At 30.5% G+C, this 19,293-nt stretch overlaps 2 protein-coding genes across 2 annotated transcripts; both read left to right on the top strand.

The window, feature by feature from the left end:
* The first annotated feature begins 4,024 nt into the window (after nucleotides 1–4,024).
* On the top strand, nucleotides 4,025–12,096 carry LOC109800559 (uncharacterized). Its single transcript, XM_083067538.1, has 9 exons — nucleotides 4,025–4,172; nucleotides 4,393–4,522; nucleotides 5,216–5,905; nucleotides 6,383–6,431; nucleotides 9,985–10,059; nucleotides 10,175–10,223; nucleotides 10,300–10,579; nucleotides 10,667–10,802; nucleotides 11,879–12,096. Exons 1-9 carry the CDS (start codon nucleotides 4,040–4,042, stop codon nucleotides 11,957–11,959), a joined length of 1,623 nt encoding a protein of 540 aa, XP_082923664.1. The 5' UTR covers nucleotides 4,025–4,039; the 3' UTR covers nucleotides 11,960–12,096.
* A 1,795-nt stretch (nucleotides 12,097–13,891) lies between these two features.
* On the top strand, nucleotides 13,892–17,623 carry LOC109800638 (mitogen-activated protein kinase 4). The gene is made up of 6 exons (XM_020361436.3): nucleotides 13,892–14,777; nucleotides 14,869–14,998; nucleotides 15,073–15,210; nucleotides 15,563–15,895; nucleotides 16,727–16,910; nucleotides 17,016–17,623. Exons 1-6 carry the CDS (start codon nucleotides 14,626–14,628, stop codon nucleotides 17,189–17,191), a joined length of 1,113 nt encoding a protein of 370 aa, XP_020217025.1. The 5' UTR covers nucleotides 13,892–14,625; the 3' UTR covers nucleotides 17,192–17,623.
* The last annotated feature ends 1,670 nt before the right edge of the window (nucleotides 17,624–19,293 follow it).

Raw genomic sequence — 19,293 nt, 5'->3', positions numbered from 1 at the left:
AAAAATAGAGATAAGTGAAAGGGAGATGATCTTGATTTCTTTTAAAACGACAAAGAAAAAAAAAGTCTCACCTGTGTTATGTCCATGTAACAAATATTATTATTATAATAATTAAAATACGTCAAAATAATTACTTATGCAATAAAGTTATTGTTGCTGAATTAGAGATGGAGAAGAAACGAAAACCACACTTCACCTCGTATATGTATGGTTAAGTGGTCATGTGAAAATAAACTTACACATTGATATAATGAAATCGCAATTTAGTTGATATATACAAGCCCAATTCCACTTTGAGCTGTATGTGGCAGTGGACCACAGGTTCCGGAAAAATGAGTACAAGTCTTATTAGAGTGTTGAAATCGTTGAGAAATGTTAAGATCACCAATGATTATAGCTTTTATAGTGTATATAATAATTGTAACTCCCAGCCCGTGAAATCTAGCTAAAACCTGAAATTTACAAGTCCTATTAAGGCTATTAACTTTAAATGGTGTCAATCATGTCACTTATACACGTTTTTCCAACACCATTTATGAATTTATTATTCCTTCTTAATTAAATGAAGCGACAATCAAGTCAAAATAATTATAGTTCGGGCTTGCTTAAATCATAAAACAAAGAACTGATTTTTCAGTCTTTCTCACACTTCTTGTATGCAATATATTGCTTTTGAAGATTCTGCTGGAAGAAATAAAGATTTTAAATGTCAGTTTCTTTCCGAATATATGAAATTTACGCTATCCCCCAAGCCACTATCAGCAATATATTTATTAAATGCTATTAGATTAAATAATAATATTATTATTATTAAAAAGAAATAAAGAACATCCTGCCATATATTGTAAATAAGCCTTAAGAAAAAATCTGCATGGGGACTTCAAAGTATCATTTAATTTAGATATTGTGTGAATTATCCAATTACAAAGAAAGAGAGTGACGACGATTTTGAGCACACGACTATTCGAGTCTCACTTTTTTGAGGAGCACCATTTTTCTTTTTCTGTATATAAATATCAAAATAAAAATTACAAAATTAAATTATATAAAAAATAAATCAATAATCAATAATTAATCAATTGATTGGTGATGTTTTTATTTTTTAACAAAAATTTGACTACAATTTTGAAAAAAATCTATGTGTAATTTTAGGAAAATAAGTTGGTGATTTTAAATGTGAAGAGGAAAGCAAAATATATCATTAACTTATTTTCTAATGTTTTTCTTAACCTAAACATCCCTTCATGTTAATAAATAAGGGTGATTTTCTTTATCCTTTTATCTTAATCTCTTTGAACTACGATGACATCAATTTTTTAGTTTGCTTAAGATATTAGAGAATTTAGGATCGATGATCGATCCTTATAGAGAAAATATTATTTAATTAAGAAGCTTCATATTATATAAATATATATATATATATATAAAAGATAGTTTAATTTAGTGTATTTTTTTAGATAATTTTATTTCTTAATTTTTAAATAATAAAAAATAATATTAAAAGTTAACTACAATTACAAAAAAAAAAAATCTTGAGCTTTGAAAATCAAGCAAAATATTAGTTAATCTAATAAACAATGATAATTCTTAAATATATTTATTAAATGAAATATAGATGTACGAAATATCTAAACTCTACTAATTAAATATAATATTGCTGTCTAAAAATAAGGTTGATTTACCTTTTTATTTTACTTCTAAATTCTTCAGTAACCGCAACGAAAATGTAACTTATGGTTGTTGGGGGGAGGAGCTAAAAATATTTACAAGCACAAACATTTAAATGAAAATAATTCTAAATGTTCTAGACTAAGGTTGAGCTCCATGAATGTCCAGATTTAAGGATCAGAAAAGTTTATAAAAAAATCCCCTAAACTTGGTCGATCATCTTAAGATATGCATTCAGTCTATTTCTTGCATTTTTATTTTAATCCATGCATGCAAATCATCCTTAGAATCTTTACAAATGACATCTCTACCAAATTACAAAGCTTAATTAGAAGGAGGCCATCACTCAAGCTTGCCCCCTTAATTAAGACCGAGAGATACATGATTACTTTCTCTGTGACTTGTTTATAACACTAAATCGCTAACAAATTAATGGCTGAGTGTCCAAGATGTTAAAATCTGATCTTTATATGGATGTACATGAGAATATCTCACGAAAATGGTTCAAAACAAATTGAATAATGCGTGCTAACGACTGTAACTAAACATTTCTTAAGAACTAAAACAAGTTTGTTCAAATTGTAATATAGTTAATTAAATATATGTTTTTTCAAATTATGGCCTATGAAAAGGATATCATTTCATTAATATTTTTTAATTTATAAAATTCAAACTCAATATTAAAAATTTAATCAACTCCTATATATTAAACATGAACATTTATCTTGCACAAAAATATTTTCAAGAGATTTTCATCAATGAGAGGATTTTTAGGAATTTCTTTAACTTCTTATCTAATTTATTTTTATTTATCATAATTATTTATGAATTAAATTTTTATATTTTTAAAATAAATTATCAATAAATAAAAATAATATTGTGCTGCAATATAAATTATTTATAAAAAAATTTAAAATATAATTTATACATTTAAAAATATTTATTTATATAAACTTTAAATATAATTTATGTATTAATATAATATATATATATATATATATATATATATATATTATAAATTTTAGTTACATATAATAAATATTTAATCTATGACACTGACTAAAATACTAATTAAAAAACAAATCATACACGCTACTGAGCCAATAGAAACAATTACTTATGTTGAATAAACACAATCTATATAATAAAGATTAACCATTATTGTTCTTTTAATATTTTAGATAAATAATCTTTTCGGTTTTACTCTTTTTAATATTGTGAAAAATAATCTATTATTTCCTATAATATAGAAGAAGACTATTATTAGAACTAACTGTATGGCTATGCAGAATGCAGTTCCCCCCCCTCCCCCCTCAAAATTGCATGTTTTTGTATTCATTTCATTTATATACATAATTTCCACATATGTGTCCTTTAAGAGTCTTTTATCAGAAAAAATCATTTAGCAACATATATAATCCTAGTCAGTTATTATATGACATGAGATGTATGTAAGTTTTTTCAATTTTTTTAAAGTAATAATACTTATTAATTACATGTTATAGATTAATTAAAGATGATGTGGTTAAAAATCATCTTGATATAATCCTCATTTTATGGGGTGTAAACAATTAATATGCATAAATAGGAGGGCCAATAAAGTAAAACTCTTATCGGAAAAAGAAGAGAACATTAATTAAAGATGATATGGTTAAAAATCATCTTGATAATCCTCATTTTATGGGGTGTAAACAATTAATATGCATAAATAGGAGGGCCAATAAAGTAAAACTCTTATCGGAAAAAGAAGAGAAGAAAAGAAAAGTGCGTTATAATTAAGGAACTAAGCGTAAACCATTTGGACTCATCGAAGTTTATTGAAGTTGTTTTTGTTAGATGTATCCATCTATTTTTCTGATCCATTACAAAATTACATGAATAGAACCGTTGATATTTACTACTAGTTCACATGGCAATAATTTTCTGAATTAATCTTACATCGATCACTCTCACGTACGTAGTAAATGCACTTGCTATTGATGTAATGACGTTGCTGAATAGTTTGAGACAGGGAAGCGCATGAAACAACCGGCAATATTCACTCGTTTTCATTTTGCTTGTGTTATTTATTTTGGGAGTTTTGTGGAAGTGTGAAGGAGTGTGTGAAGAAAGTTTGGTTACGTAATACTACTACACATGTACGTAGAAATGGTAACACTAAAGGTTGATGGAACGTCATTTTAGGGTTAGATGGAGATATGGGTCCCTTGCATGGACCCCATCAGGTTGTAAATGTCGGCTCTGGCCTTTGTAGTTTTAAAGGAGGAAGAGAGAGAGAGACCTAACTATTGCATACAAATCCCCGCATTTGATCCAGGTAATAAAAGGCCACTGAGGGAACAATAATACTAAAAGACAGGAATAGAAGAAGATGGGTCACCATTCTTGCTGCAACCAACAGAAGGTTAAGAGAGGGCTTTGGAGCCCTGAGGAAGATGAGAAACTCATCAGATACATTACCACTCATGGCTATGGTTGCTGGAGTGAAGTTCCAGAGAAAGCTGGTCTCTCTCTATCTATCTATCTATCTATCTATCTATCTATCTATCTATCTATCTATCTATCTATCTCTTTTATAAATAGTAATTCTTGATCATCCTTTTTTTCATTTTCTTCATTGTTTGATGATATATGGAATTGCTCTCAACTTATTTCTATGATGAATATATCAACCTCTTGTTTTTTATTTATGCTGTTTAATTAAATCTTTGGCGTGGCTTTCAGGGCTTCAAAGGTGTGGTAAGAGTTGTCGCCTGAGATGGATTAATTATTTGAGGCCGGATATTAGAAGAGGAAGGTTTACACCTGAAGAGGAGAAGCTAATTATAAGTCTTCATGGGGTCGTTGGCAACAGGTTTGAATCACACACCGCAGACACTATAACTAGTTCTACCAAGCTTTGTATATATGTCTTTCTTCTTTTAATTGAACAGCCAAAATATGGTCGAGTCGACTTCTCTAGCTATCAACCCCATAAATTTTCGGAATTGATCGGTATGCTTGAAAGTATAATAGTTTTGGAAATTCGGAATATCTAATTAAAAACACTTAATCATACATATATAATATTTGATTAATTTTCTTTATAAAGAATGGAAAGCAAGCAGGAAAAAATGGAATTGAGAGTTATAATTAACACTAATTATTCAATTCAACATTCGATATTGTAAAAACAAAGCATAGGAACATGGAAACAATATGAAGGAGCAATCAGCCTCGGAGCTACAGTTTTGGAGAAGTTAAGCAGGCAATTCTGTCAGTTGAAATTTACTTGTCCGTTTTCAGTGCGTGTGCACTCCCAGCCTCTCATGTCCACATTCTTCATAATATTTTATTCATCCAAATCCTTTACAAAAGCAACTAAATTGTTATTCTATATATTCATTTCTTGCCACGTTTTTCTCGACATATATGCTTCCAATTCACGATTTTATGCAAGGCATCTTAATTAACAAGATACAGATTGTCATAATAATTTAAACAGTGGAGTTTAATTATATACACTCAATTAATTAACCAATTATATTCTTGTGCTTGGGAAATGCAGATGGGCTCACATTGCAAGCCACTTACCAGGTAGAACTGACAACGAAATAAAGAACTATTGGAATTCTTGGATCAAAAAGAAAATCCGAAAGCCTTCGGTGACTTCATCAATGACCACTACACAAAGCGTTGATCACTCCCAATTCAACTACAATTCCAATCAACTAGATCACTTTGGCAACCAAGAAAACGTAACAGCAAAACCACCAATACAAGAAACCTTATTTTCCTCGACCTGCCCCTTATTTATGTTTGACACTAGTTCATTAGATCAAGGGATAACAACTACAGTAGACACTAATGTACGAGCCGAAATGTTCCATGAATCGGTGGGTTTGAGCACTGAAACGTGGAACATGAGCCACCACCAAGTGCATGCCCTTCCTCCTCAACCAGTAACAACCTTTAGTGCAGTTATGGATACAATGAATTATCTGCCACCATTGATAGAGAACGTGGAAAGCATGGTGCCAAATATGGAAGTACAGTCTTGTAGCATTGACGAAGAAGGAGAAATGGCACTGGAGTGTTTGCGGAGGCAAGAGTTGAATATGGAGTGGGTGGAGAATCAACAACAATGTCCCAACTTTCTTTTCTGGGACAACGTTGAAGGACAACTTGGAGGGGAAGAACTAGCACCAAACACGTCAAATATTGGAACCAATACACTTTCACCTTTTCCTTCTTCTTTGTGACTGTCCCCACTCCTTTTTCTCATGCACCCTCTAACTAGCCTCAAACTTATCGCAGAGATTGCTTTTCATTTTTTTTCCCACCTCTTTTGATTGCTGATTGGAAAGATTGCGAAAAATGAGTGAAGATAATATTATATGTTATGTTATATATATAACCGAGCGTGAAGTGTTTATTACGGAGTGTTTTGACATGGAAGAGGAAAAAAAAGAAGAAAGAATAATAATAAAGGCGATTGCAAAGCAGCAAGAAAGTTTGAATTTGAAGATTTGCGAATTTAAACATGTTCTTCAATTTGCTATTTGACTGTACATGTGGTGGTTTTGAATGACAATAATAATGGATTTGCCTTTTATATTATGGCGTCTTTTGTTTTTATATAACAACCCCTCTGTCTTATAGCAAAAGGTTTGGGTTACCACACATGCACGTCCCAAATTAAAGAGAAAGGGACGTGGTCATCTGTGTTTTGCAGGTGTGTTCCTTTTGGAAATCTATTGCCAATTTGGCCAGGCATCTCTTTAGTCGGTTTCATGTATACCTTGTACTGAAAGAGTAAAGATTCTTCGACTAATATTTTCGTCATGCCTACTCTAAATATGCTCGACTCACTAATGCTAAATAATTTTATAGATTTATATTTTCCAAAATTCAACACCATTATTTATTTCATTACATGTGAGACATTTGTAATGCGAGCTTTTACGTACGTCTTAATAGAAGAAACTATTTTATACTTTTATGTAATTTAGCCATCGAAATTTTTTAACTACAACTTTTTTAGAGGAACTTATTATATAGTTTGGACGCTATGTTCCAATTAATAGTTATGTAGCATATAGTTGAGTATAGAGTTGCTATTTATTTATGAACTAAATATTTTAATTATGTATCACATAAAGATTGATGAGGACTATATATAACTATATGGTAGTGTCCAATATTTTTTCATTTTAGGATGTATAAGTGAAAAAAAGAGAGGGTAAAGATAGAGAAAAAAAGAATAAAGAAAAATCAAGACAAAAAAAAACTGATAAATATGACAAGTAATCTAGTTAGAAATATATTAAAAAAAATTGTATTATAATAAGTCAAATTTATAATATAACAACTTTTTTAACCATTTGTTCTAAAATGTATATCAAATAAGGATAATAATAAGGAAATTTATATCTGTAGATAATGTTCGAATCCATTCCAACTTTAATAAAGAATACTCGATTTGATCATATACAATAATATAGATATGAGTACGGATACGCATGAAGAAAGCATGAGTATATACATACTCGTCATATATCTATACTCGCTTAAAATTTATAAATATTTAATTTATTTTTTTAGAATTTACCTAAATTTTATATAATTTTTTACTCTATTATTAATTTATGTCAAATAAAATTTAATTAATATAATTTTGTAATTATTATTTCATGTTAAAATTTTTATTTTTATATATTTTTCACAAAAAAATAATATTTAATTAATTTTTAGATGGATATATGACAGATACGAATATACTCGATATTCGATGAATACAAGAATAAATACACAAATTTTATACCTATATTTCTTTCAAATATAAATATAAGATATAGAAAAAAAACAAAGATAAATATAAAGAATCTTATTGAGAATAATAAAAATTCATTGTATAAATTACTCGTTAGATTTTTGGTTTTTCAAAACAGTCGCTACATTAAACATTTGACAGATAATTGATTTTTTAATCATTGACAAATAATTTATTAATAATTAATAACAGTATCAAATCACTCATGTAGAAATTTTGACAAGATTTGTGCAATTATTATTATTATTTTTATTTTTTTTGCATTCCATGACAATTATACCCTGCAATCAATATATATGTAGCTTGAACATCAATATTTAGTTTAGCAAATTGTGTGACAATCTATCACTATACTCCTTTAGCTGCTAAATCACTTCAACTGATCAGTGAAAGAAACCATACACAAAAGGATATTTGTATGAGCCAACACACACACATATATATATATATATATATATATATATATATATATATATATATATATATTTATTTATTGCTTAGGATAGTTTAAAATTTGTATAAGTTATCAATTTGAGGTCAATTTAATTGTAGATTTCAGTAGTTTTTTTTAGTCTAGATCATTATGGCTTGGCCCATGAGCTTCTGCATTTTTTTGATATGCTTCTTTCCTTAATCACATAAATCATATAATAATTTTAATTGTGTGTATTATTAATATAAAATTACCATTTTCCTAATATTATATTACCAATGACAGCATTATCATACTTTTAATTAATATATTAAATATAACTAGTTATGTTTAATATATTAATTAAAAGTATGATAAATTACAAAATCTATTATTTATCAATATTTATTACTAATATATAATTAATTTATATTTTTATTAAAACAATAAATATATTGAAGTATAAATTGAATATAATATGAATAATAGGTAGTTTGAATAATAATAAAATATATTTTATAATATTCAGGTTGATAATTGTTTGTGTTTGGAAAGTTTTTACGGGTACAAATAGAGAAAATCACAAAAACTTTAAATAGATTTACTTATTTAAAAAAATCAAATAATAATAATAATAACAATATATCTTAAAGTAACAAAAAACTATTATTTCATATAATAATAATAATAATAATAATATAATAATAATAATAATAATAAATGAAATTAAAACCTGGCTGAGGAGTTGTCCAAGGATGGATTTAATTAATTTCAGGTCTAATTTTTTTTTAGGCTATCTCATGTTCGGATTTTTTTTACATCAAGCGAGTATATTTTTCCAAAATTTTTTGAAATGGATAATTTAAAAAAAAAATATATATGTATACTTATCTATTTTTTAACGATATATTAATATATATTATATTTATAATATAGATAAAAATAATTTTTAATAATAAATATTATGTTACTATAAGATATATAAATATATATTATATTTATAATATAGATAAAAATAATTTTTAATAATAAATATTATATTATTATAAGATATACAACTGTGTAAATTTTTTTTAAAGGAAAAATTATGTGCATTGTTTTAATTTTTTTTTATTAAAATAAGTTTTTAAGTAAAATTAAAATAAAAAGCAAATATGGTGTTTGTTGGCTTCCATTTTAAAAGTAGTTTTTTATACATGACTTATCCTATATCTATTTTTTTTTTTAAAAGCTTGCCTATTTAAAAAATAAAAAAAAATACCTCCGAATGGTAAAAAAGCTCTCATGTTATGTTAGATTAATTGGCTTAGTTACTCCATTAAACTTGACCCATGAAATTTTATATAAATTTAAATATATTTTTAATTTATGTGATATAAGAGAATTTTGATTTTAGTTTTTGTAATTATTTTATTTTTTATCTTTAAAATTTTATAAACATTATTTTTGACTTTATAAAATATTTTTTATCTTTAAAAAATAAGTAAATTTTGATTTTGATATTTATAAATTATTTTTATTTTCATCCTTCTCAAATGTAAAATAATAATTTTTAATCTTTAACGACAATTTTAAAATAGATAAATAATATTTATTTCAAAGATCTATAAATTTTTTTTTAGAAGTATTACTCATTTATATAGAATCATTAATATTTTTAGGTAATATTTGATACGATAATTTAACCTTTTAATAAGCAAATGAGTAGTTAGAAAATAATTATATATTAAAAATAAAATTTATAGATTTAAGAGAATGAAATTTTTTTTTTATATAAAAATTAAAATAAAAAATTTGTGGAGACTAAAATTATATTTAAGTCTTTTATATATCATTGTTATTTTAAAATGTTTACTTTTTTATTTTGGAATGAAAAAAAAGCTAAAAAAGTTAAATGAATAGCATCTTTTTGTTAGTCAACAATTAAATCGGATGGGCCAACGGAGGTTAGAATATCAGATGGGTCAATTTAAAAAAGGCCCCTCAAATGAGGCCTAGGGAAGGTAGAAACTCAGGCCATAAAAGGCCCAAAAGCGAAGCAAGGCCTTAAAGGTTGAGAGTCCATTATAAAATGAGAAGAAAGCGATATTAGGGTTTATATCAGAAGCGGCAAAGTGAGTGTTGTACCACAGCTTCTTTCCGTCGCGGCTGCACCCTAGCAAACATGGTATTCCAACACCGTCTTTTCTCGTCTTCTACCGAAAATAATCGAAAATTGTTTGCATTGGTGGAACCGGTTTATGCAAATCGTTACATAATTCATTTTTGTTTAAATTGTGCAGATCATTCCAGAGAAGAACCGTAGAGAGATCTGCAAATACCTCTTCCAAGGTTCGTTAATACTCTTTCCTCCAGTACCTTATGTTTGTGTTGTGTTCAAACCGTAACGTGGTTGGTCTTGATTCAGAGGGAGTTTGCTATGCGAAGAAGGACTTCAATCTGGCGAAGCACCCAGACATTGATGTGCCGAATCTGCAGGTGATTAAGCTGATGCAGAGCTTCAAATCGAGGGAGTACGTGCGCGAAACATTTGCGTGGATGCACTATTACTGGTTTCTCACCAACGATGGAATTGAGTTCCTCAGGACTTACCTCAACCTTCCCTCAGAAATCGTCCCAGCCACTCTCAAGAAGCAGGCCAAGCCCGCTGGAAGACCATTTGGTGGCCCACCCGGTGATCGCCCAAGGTAATTTAACGTTATTGTTAGTGCTTGCCATTTTGATGTTGCTTTGTTTGATTGAATTGTGTTTGTGTGTGTGATTGTTTTGAACAGAGGCCCACCTCGCTTTGATGGAGAGAGGAGATTCGGTGGCGATCGTGATGGATACCGTGGAGGTCCCCGTGGGCCTGGTGGAGACTTTGGAGGAGACAAGGGTGGAGCTCCAGCAGATTACCGGCCTTCTTTTGGGGTAATCATATTGTACCATATTATTCATGTTTCTTGTGTTTCTCGTTGCTTATTTTTATTCGCGTGAGTATATATTCGTTTTCTTAGCTTGGATAATTATTGTTGGTCATTACTTTGTGGCCTTGTTTTGATTTTAAAGCTTACTTTTTGCTGTGTTTCTAGTCTTTCTAATTGCGTTGGTATCTCTCTCTCATGATGTGAATTTGATTGTGTATATGAAACATCCTGTTGAGGCTCATATATGCATGTTCTACCATTCAAATGACGGGGTGTGCAATTTTATTTGGTAAAGAAAACAATTTATCGGTTCACCTTTTGTTTTAATTTGCCAAATGTAGTTTTCCTGATGTATTCGATTATGGTTCATTGCTGGTTAAATTTTTTTAATTTTGTTAGGAAGCTGGTGTTTTGCCAGTTGTCACTGGCTTCTTTGTATAAATCATGGTGCTTGGAGTTTGGTACTTTGTTTATGAATTTGGGGGTCTATTTGGTTGAAATGAGTGAAGGGAAAAGGCTAAAATAATTTGTTTGGTTGAGAAAATGGGAAGGGTTGGATTTTAATGGAGGGGAGAGTTGATGCTTTTTTTTCCTTTTTCGAGGAAAGATTTTAAAAATCAATTTATCATTTTATCCTTATAGTTTTAAGTTAAAAAACATAAGGATATTTTAAACATTATATTGAAAATATTTTAAAATCCCTCCCCTCTCCAAATTCCTCTAATATTGGAGGGAGTTAAGAAAATTTTATATAAATATCCCTTCCATTTCTCCTAAAACAAAATCTCTGTTAGGCTTTGTTTGAATTCTTGTTTTACGTCAACTCTCTTTTCCCTCTAAACAAATTCCCTTGTTATGCTTCGATTTAATTCTTGTTCTTTGTCAACTTTCATTTTCCTTTGCAGTTGCAAATTTAATTGGATGATTTGTGACGTGTTCTCCTCATTTACATAATATTGTTGTGCTTATTTCTGTGAAGCAGCATTCTACTGATTTTGCTACTTATGTACAATTGATGCCTTTGATATGGATGTCTATTTATAGTTTTCCTGAATTCTACGTTTTGTCTTCTATTTGTAGGGTCCTGGCGGAAGGCCTGGCTTCGGTCGTGGTGCTGGTGGTTATGGAGGAGGAGCACCAACTAGTTCAAACATTCCTTAAATATAATGATTTGTGCTCTAGTTTTTGCAGTTTTGGCTGTCATTGGAGTTAATAGTAGTTCTCCTCTCCCAAAAGTTGTTTGATCTTCCTGACGTTTTACTTATTCAGTTATTTATGCAATGAAGATTTTGAATTGAGTGTTTTTGCTAAGTAGAATGATAATATTATTCGTGTGGATGATTGGTGGTATAGAAAGTGAGAATTTATAGCTGAAAATGATTATTTAAATGATTTCCTAAGTGGGCTTTTATCGAAAAGTAACTTTATCTTAGATTGTGTTATAATGTGCGCCAATAAACGTCTATTGTCTAGCCACTACATCGTGTCATGTAATTTTCCGAAATATATGATATGTTCTAATGTCTTGAAATGCTCCTTGAGATAATATTTTAATTATGCATTAGTTTAGTGCAGTTTTTTTAATTAGATGGCCAAAAAGGCCATAACACAGGCAAAAATTATGTGTCGGAGGAAGGTAGTGGCCACTGATTCTGCAGAGAAAAATACAAAAATTCAGGGTAAATAAATTTTCTATCCCCCGTACTTAAACTTTCACCAAATCTTTGTTAAACATGCTTTCAAATTTGGATCTCGAATGGCATCAACTTGGGGGTTTGGATTTATATTAGGTTTTATTAATGTGGTTGGAATACAATGCGAGTCTTTTTTAACTGTTGATATTGCTGACCAAGGCCTTCGTCATGTTTTTCCTTGCTCGTGCCCTATGTAGGATATGCTTCGGAGTTAAGGATTTCAAGTGTGTAGCTGGAATAATACATTTTTATTTTTAATTTGAGATATTAATAAATAAAAGTTTAATATTAATGTTAATTATATTTTTTTGTTATTTTAACAAACAATAATGTCCCTAATTAATTTATGGAAGCATGAATTATGGTGTTAATCTGTGTGTGAGAGAGAATAGTAACAAAAGAAAAAATAATAGTAAATTAGCAATTAGTAATTGATTGGGTGGGTATATGGGCAACTGCGAAGCTCAAACGGTTATCAGGAAATTGGGCCCTGTCCGTCTTTAAACGTTAACCCTGCGTCCCGAATTCCAAACGTTGCGTTTTGGTCATTTGGAGGGTAAGGGGAGCATGCCAGCCATCGGTGTAAGTGTAAATGTGCGGTTGGTTTCCTAAAATATTTTTTATTTTTATTTTTTATTTTTTGTTTTATTTTCTGAAAATAGTTTTCATTTTTAAATTTAGGAATTATGTTTAGTTTCACTTTTAAATTTCTATTTCTGCCGAATGAAAACATTGAAAATATGTTTAATATAACTATTTCCCAAAAAATGGTATAAATACTCTTCATATAAAGGTTTAAATAATTTTTAAACTATAAAAATATACCTATATATATTAATTAATATTTTATAAAATAAGTTTATAATATATATGGCCTTAATCATGGTAATATAAGATGAATATTGTAATTTATCATAAAAAATTATTCACGTGTAATCACTGTTTATAAACTATTTTACTAAAATTGTTCACAACAAATAATTATTATCGGCTTTATCTTACTGTATTAGCATAGTTTTAAAAATATCATTACCTTAAATGTATAATAAAATAAGAAAACCACATTTTTTTTTCTGTATAAATCAGGATCATTTTGAGTAACGTTGCAAAACTATCATCCATTCACTGTTTCTGTGTGCGCGTTATGTGATTTATATTAGAGCAGTTATAAAAGTTGATATTAAAAAATGCCATCGTGTTTTCAATATTCTGTTTTTATTTTTACCGAAAACACAGACAATGAGTTTTTTATTTTTTATTTTCAATTTTGAGCTTATTTTAGAAAATATTTTCTAACAAACATATTTTCATCCAACAAACAATTGAAGTAAGCAACTGAGCTAAACCTATTAAATTTGTTGACGAGTAGGATCTTTTTTAACAGACACCAGGTTGCAACTTTCCTTTTGGGGGTAACACGAAATTTGTGTAGCACTTTAGAAGACACCACCGAGCTGCAACTTCCCCTTATCTGGAAATAAAAGGGATCATATTTATTTCAATAATGCATTGACCACCTTTAATTATCTACTTGTAATATTTTTTAATTGGCTACCGTGTACGTAGAGGAAACAAATTGATTTAAATTGAATTAGATTAGAAGTGAGAATTAGTAAAATAAAATATTAGGTGTTTTCAATCGAGAAGCAAGACGAGAATGTTTGTGCAATGATAGAAAGTTAGAAACATATATATTTTAGTGTTAGTTGCATCTTGTTAACGGATCAAATTATATAAGTATGAAAGTAGTTGTAATACGTAGAAAATGTCAGCTCCTGTTTGTTTTAATATATCATGGTGATGCAATTGGTGATGAGGTGAAGATCGATTTAAAAAATAAAAGTCTGGCCGGGTTCAATTGAGGCAGACGTGTAAGAAATGAGGAAATTCTGGTGATAAGTCCCAAGCCATCCAAATCGCCATTGCCAACTTGTTATTATTATAAATTTGAACGAGTTGGACTTATTCTAGGACTTTTGGGGGGTCAAAATTAAACCCATTCAATTGCTTGTGTTTCTGAAAATTCACTTGATATTTAATGATTAGGTGAGTTCCTAAAATTTAATCAGATTAAAGATTTGAGATATAGTCCTTAAGAAATAAGAAGGATAAGGAAGCGGCGTTGCAGTTGCAATGGGTAGCAAAGAGCAAGAGAGTATTAAGAGGGTTATGACTCACGGTGGTCGATACATTGAATACAATGTGTACGGAAACTTGTTCCAGGTCTCGACCAAGTATGTCCCTCCCATTCGCCCTATCGGTAGAGGCGCATACGGCATCGTTTGGTAATGCTTAAGCCTTATGCTCTTATCCCTTTTCTTCTTTCTCACTCTATACTTCAATGCTCAATAGTCAATACCCTCGCTTTGTTTTCAGCGCTGCCGTTAACTCCGATACGCACGAGGAAGTTGCCATAAAAAAGATCGGTAACGCCTTCGACAACATCATTGACGCTAAACGGACTTTGAGGGAAATCAAGCTCCTTCGCCACATGGACCATGAAAATGTAACTTACCTTCTTCTTCTCTTTCTCAGATTTCAATCTCTTCTTCCTAGTACTTTATCATTCTTCTTTTCCAGATTATTGCTATTAAGGATATCATTCGGCCTCCCAGCCAGGACGCCTTCAATGATGTTTACATTGTTTATGAATTGATGGACACTGATCTTCATCAGGTTATTCGTTCTGATCAGCCTCTTAACCATGATCATTGTCAGGTTTAGCTCTATTCATATCTTGTTGCCTTTTCCGTTCTATAGAAGAAAAAAATAAATTAATCACCATTCCTTCATGCTATTGCTGAGTAGGTTAAATAAGACTTATGTTTTGTTAACATAATTAATACACCGCCATATGTTAGATAAGATATTAATTTTAACAAATAAATACCCTGAATAAAAGACGTGCTTGAGACAAAATTCCACCAAGATGATAAAATTACTGGATACTTCATATAAAAAATCATTCATATTATTCTTATTTTATAAGAGGAGTTATTTTGGGTAATTTTAACCTGCGCTTTTCTTTTGAAATTAAGCGTGGTGTTGATATTTTATGGAACTTGTGCAGTACTTTTTATATCAGCTGCTACGGGGCCTGAAATATGTGCATTCTGCTAATGTCTTGCACCGGGATCTTAAGCCAAGTAATTTGCTTCTGAATGCCAACTGTGACCTTAAAATTGGGGACTTTGGTTTGGCTAGGACAACATCTGAAACGGATTTTATGACGGAGTATGTTGTCACTCGATGGTACCGAGCCCCAGAATTGCTCCTTAATTGTTCAGAGTACACCTCTGCGATTGATGTTTGGTCTGTTGGTTGCATATTTTGTGAAATTATGACTAGAGAACCCTTGTTTCCTGGGAAAGATTACGTTCATCAACTAAGGCTTATAACAGAGGTATGGGTTTGGTGCTTCCATTTGAAATTACGGGCTGCTGAAGCATTCTTAATAATGTATTGCATTATCTATCTCTTGCATTAGTTTATTGGTTGTTGTTATGCAAATTTCTTATCCTTTTGTAAATCTTGCATTACCCTGTTCTCGTTGACCTTCCCAACATGCTTAATACCTCCAGCTGAATCTACTGGAAACAAAAAGCCATTGGTTTCCATTTTATTACTCTTCTTGATGTCTATTCGTTTACCCTTGTCACCACTTATTATTACCTTAGATCAATTAACTTCGGGAGTTGGATTCTGTGAGGTTTTCAGGCTCTGATTGACAAGAAATAAGTGGTATTTTTGATAATGAAGTGCAAAACCAGGCTGTTCAAACTTTCTTTTCTTCTAGTTTCATTGTTTACTTTTCATTTCTAGCTATTGCTAATCGAATAATGGTATTGCAACATTTTCTTACTACACACGCATCTTATTCCACCCCTCTCTTTTCTTCTTCTTCTTCTTCTTTCTCTCCTTGTGGAAATTAGAGTGAAAAAAACATTTTTGCTAATTTACTATTGTTGATAACTGGAAGGTAATCATTGTCATGGTTTGATTTATAAACCAACATATTATGTGGCATGACAACAGTTCCTGTAATCTCTATCCAGCCCTTCTTCCCTTTCTACACTAGGGAATAACGAAAGGCATACTATACTCCATTTTATTATACATCCATCTAGAATGCTGGTATTGTTAAATTGCATAAGCTGATTTTTTAGTTACCTATAAATTGATTACTACAAGTTGTAACTCAACACATGCGTTCTGTTTTCCTTTTGTTTAAAAGTTAATAGGTTCACCTGATGATGCCAGCCTTGGATTTCTCCGAAGTGAAAATGCCAAAAGGTATGTTCGACAGCTTCCATCATATAGGAAGCAAAATTTCTCGGCTAGATTCCCAAATATGTCTCCTGAGGCATTGGATTTACTAGAAAAGATGCTTATCTTTGATCCCAGCAAACGCATTACAGGTATGCTAGAAGAACTAAGTTTTAAGGGCGGATTTTTAACTTGTTTATTGAATGTAATTCTCATTTTTTAAATATTTATGTAATATTTTTATTTATTTGCACCAGTTGATGAAGCACTATGTCATCCATATCTTTCATCACTTCATGACATCAATGATGAACCAGTTGGCCCTGGGCAATTCAATTTTGATTTTGAGCAGCCAACATGCACTGAAGAGCACATCAAGGAGCTCATCTGGAGGGAATCGGTGAAGTACAATCCAGATCCACCCTCTCAGTAATTCTTTCTTGAATAATGATTCCCTCATCACTCTTGGTCTTGGGTGTAGACACCTAGAGAGAAATAGGAAGAAAAGAGAGATAAGTGATTAATAATCGACGGGACTACTATTTGAGTAGTGAGGGAATCATTATTCTTCTTTCTTATTAGTATAAATGTATCAAGATAAACTTCTTTTACCTTGAATACAGTGCCTGTCCATTATTCAGATAAATTGCTAGGTACAGCCGACAGAAAGTCAGAAAGTTCCGTTCTTGACTTCTTGTAATCTAGTCCTAAAGCATTTAGGGTACAAAGGAAAATGAGTAATCATTAGGAAATAGGAATCCAATTGAATATTACTGGCATTCGCACGAGTTATAGAACCCGTTGTATATGTTGAACTGTCGAAGTTTGGTTAATGAGTATAGAGAATCAGGGTTTTGGGAATCAATTATGATAGCAAAATCACGAGCCTGTCATGGAGCCTTTGTTTATCATGTAACAATAATCTGTCATTTTTTTTTTTATTCTGCTTGAAATGTTTAGATCTAGCACAATTTGTTCCACACTTATGATGTCTGGTTTTCACATATGATGTGGATTCTGGTTTCATGGCTAAACTAGTTGACTATACCAAAGTTGTATATTTGAGTTACTCTTATAAGTAGAACTAACCATGTTAAATCTTACAATGAGATTGTTTTCAAACTCCACATTGAAAATATTGAATGTAAGCATTCATTATGAAAAGATTTTCTGCTCTTTACTTTTGCCTTCTTGTTTATTCTGTATGCTTCACTCATGAAATCAGTGAATTTCAGAGGCAGCTGGCAAAAATCTGGGTCTATCATTAACTTGGCCTTGGTCCGTGTTTTTTGCTAGTTTCAAATTATTTGAATACCAACCATACTTTGAAGTACACTATTTAGGTTTGTCTCTTGAACTGAGCCATTCCATTTAAACTGTTATGAACACTACCTGAACTTGCACTTTTGAGCCCGGAGTCTGGAATATTATCAATGGGCAAGCCATCTTTTGGGAAAGAAAATGCGTCATCTTCTCTAGTCCTTGGAATGGAAACATATTGCAATATCAGTACAAATCCATGAAACTTCTTTGGTTACATTGGATATGCGATTCATGGTACTAGATAATAGATATGCCCTCTAATCTCAAAATCAGAATGTCTCTATAGGGAGCTATGGGGTGAGAGCGACTAATCTTGACTTTGCTACACAATAGTCCAAGCGCCAATCTTATTATAACAGTCTCCATTTTGTGTGTTTGGGCATTAGTTTGCGTCAAAAGCGTAATCGCATGTCTGTTGGGACTTGAGGGAGTCTAACAGAGAAACTAGTTTCTTGTTAAAGATAATATAAATGAAATTAATAATTTCATTTGTGGGCTAACCTTAGTCCCATTCTTGGATCCGCACAGAATCCTTAAAATTTGGTGTGAATTATGATAACTACAGTCAGGACCCGTGCAACTGCACAGGCGTGTCCATAAAAAAGGCCCATTGATCATCTGAAGATTTTTTTAACATGGTGACACTTGTAAGTTTGGAGACTTTTATTATACTCAGACAAAAATGACCTTATCAAATAAATTCAAAATTGTGAATTAGGTTATGAAAAAATAACAAAAGAAGCCCAATGGTTAATTAGTAAATATGGCGAAAATTTTGAATAAACAATTAAAACCAAATGGAGGGGCTGGACCAGGTTTAGAAATACAAATGCTCATCCCGAACTCAAGCCAAACGTTGACCAAATTATATGATTTTTTCCTTTTGTTTCTTTTTCTTTAAAGGTTTTTAGTGTTTATTTATATGCAGCGATTTAGAATGTATAGCTTCAAATTAGAGCAATTCTTATTTTGATAAATAAGAACTACAAATATATATACATCACAAGTCATTTAAATAGTCAATTTTATAATAAAAGTGCATATAATTTTTTTAAGGGTCATGCTGTTGCTGACTAACTTCTATTCTTATGTATTGTATGATTGTATAACTGGATTTATAGTTGACATTTCTCGCTATGAGAAAAATTCTCACTTAATACATCCCTTATTTACACGTTTCTTATCGTGAGAAATAAAAACTATAAATATAAA

Source organism: Cajanus cajan, chromosome 11, assembly GCF_000230855.2.
Source record: "Cajanus cajan strain Asha chromosome 11, NIPB_CcT2T_4, whole genome shotgun sequence".
Classification (NCBI taxonomy): Eukaryota; Viridiplantae; Streptophyta; class Magnoliopsida; order Fabales; family Fabaceae; genus Cajanus; species Cajanus cajan.
This window is presented reverse-complemented; position numbering and strand designations above follow the sequence as displayed.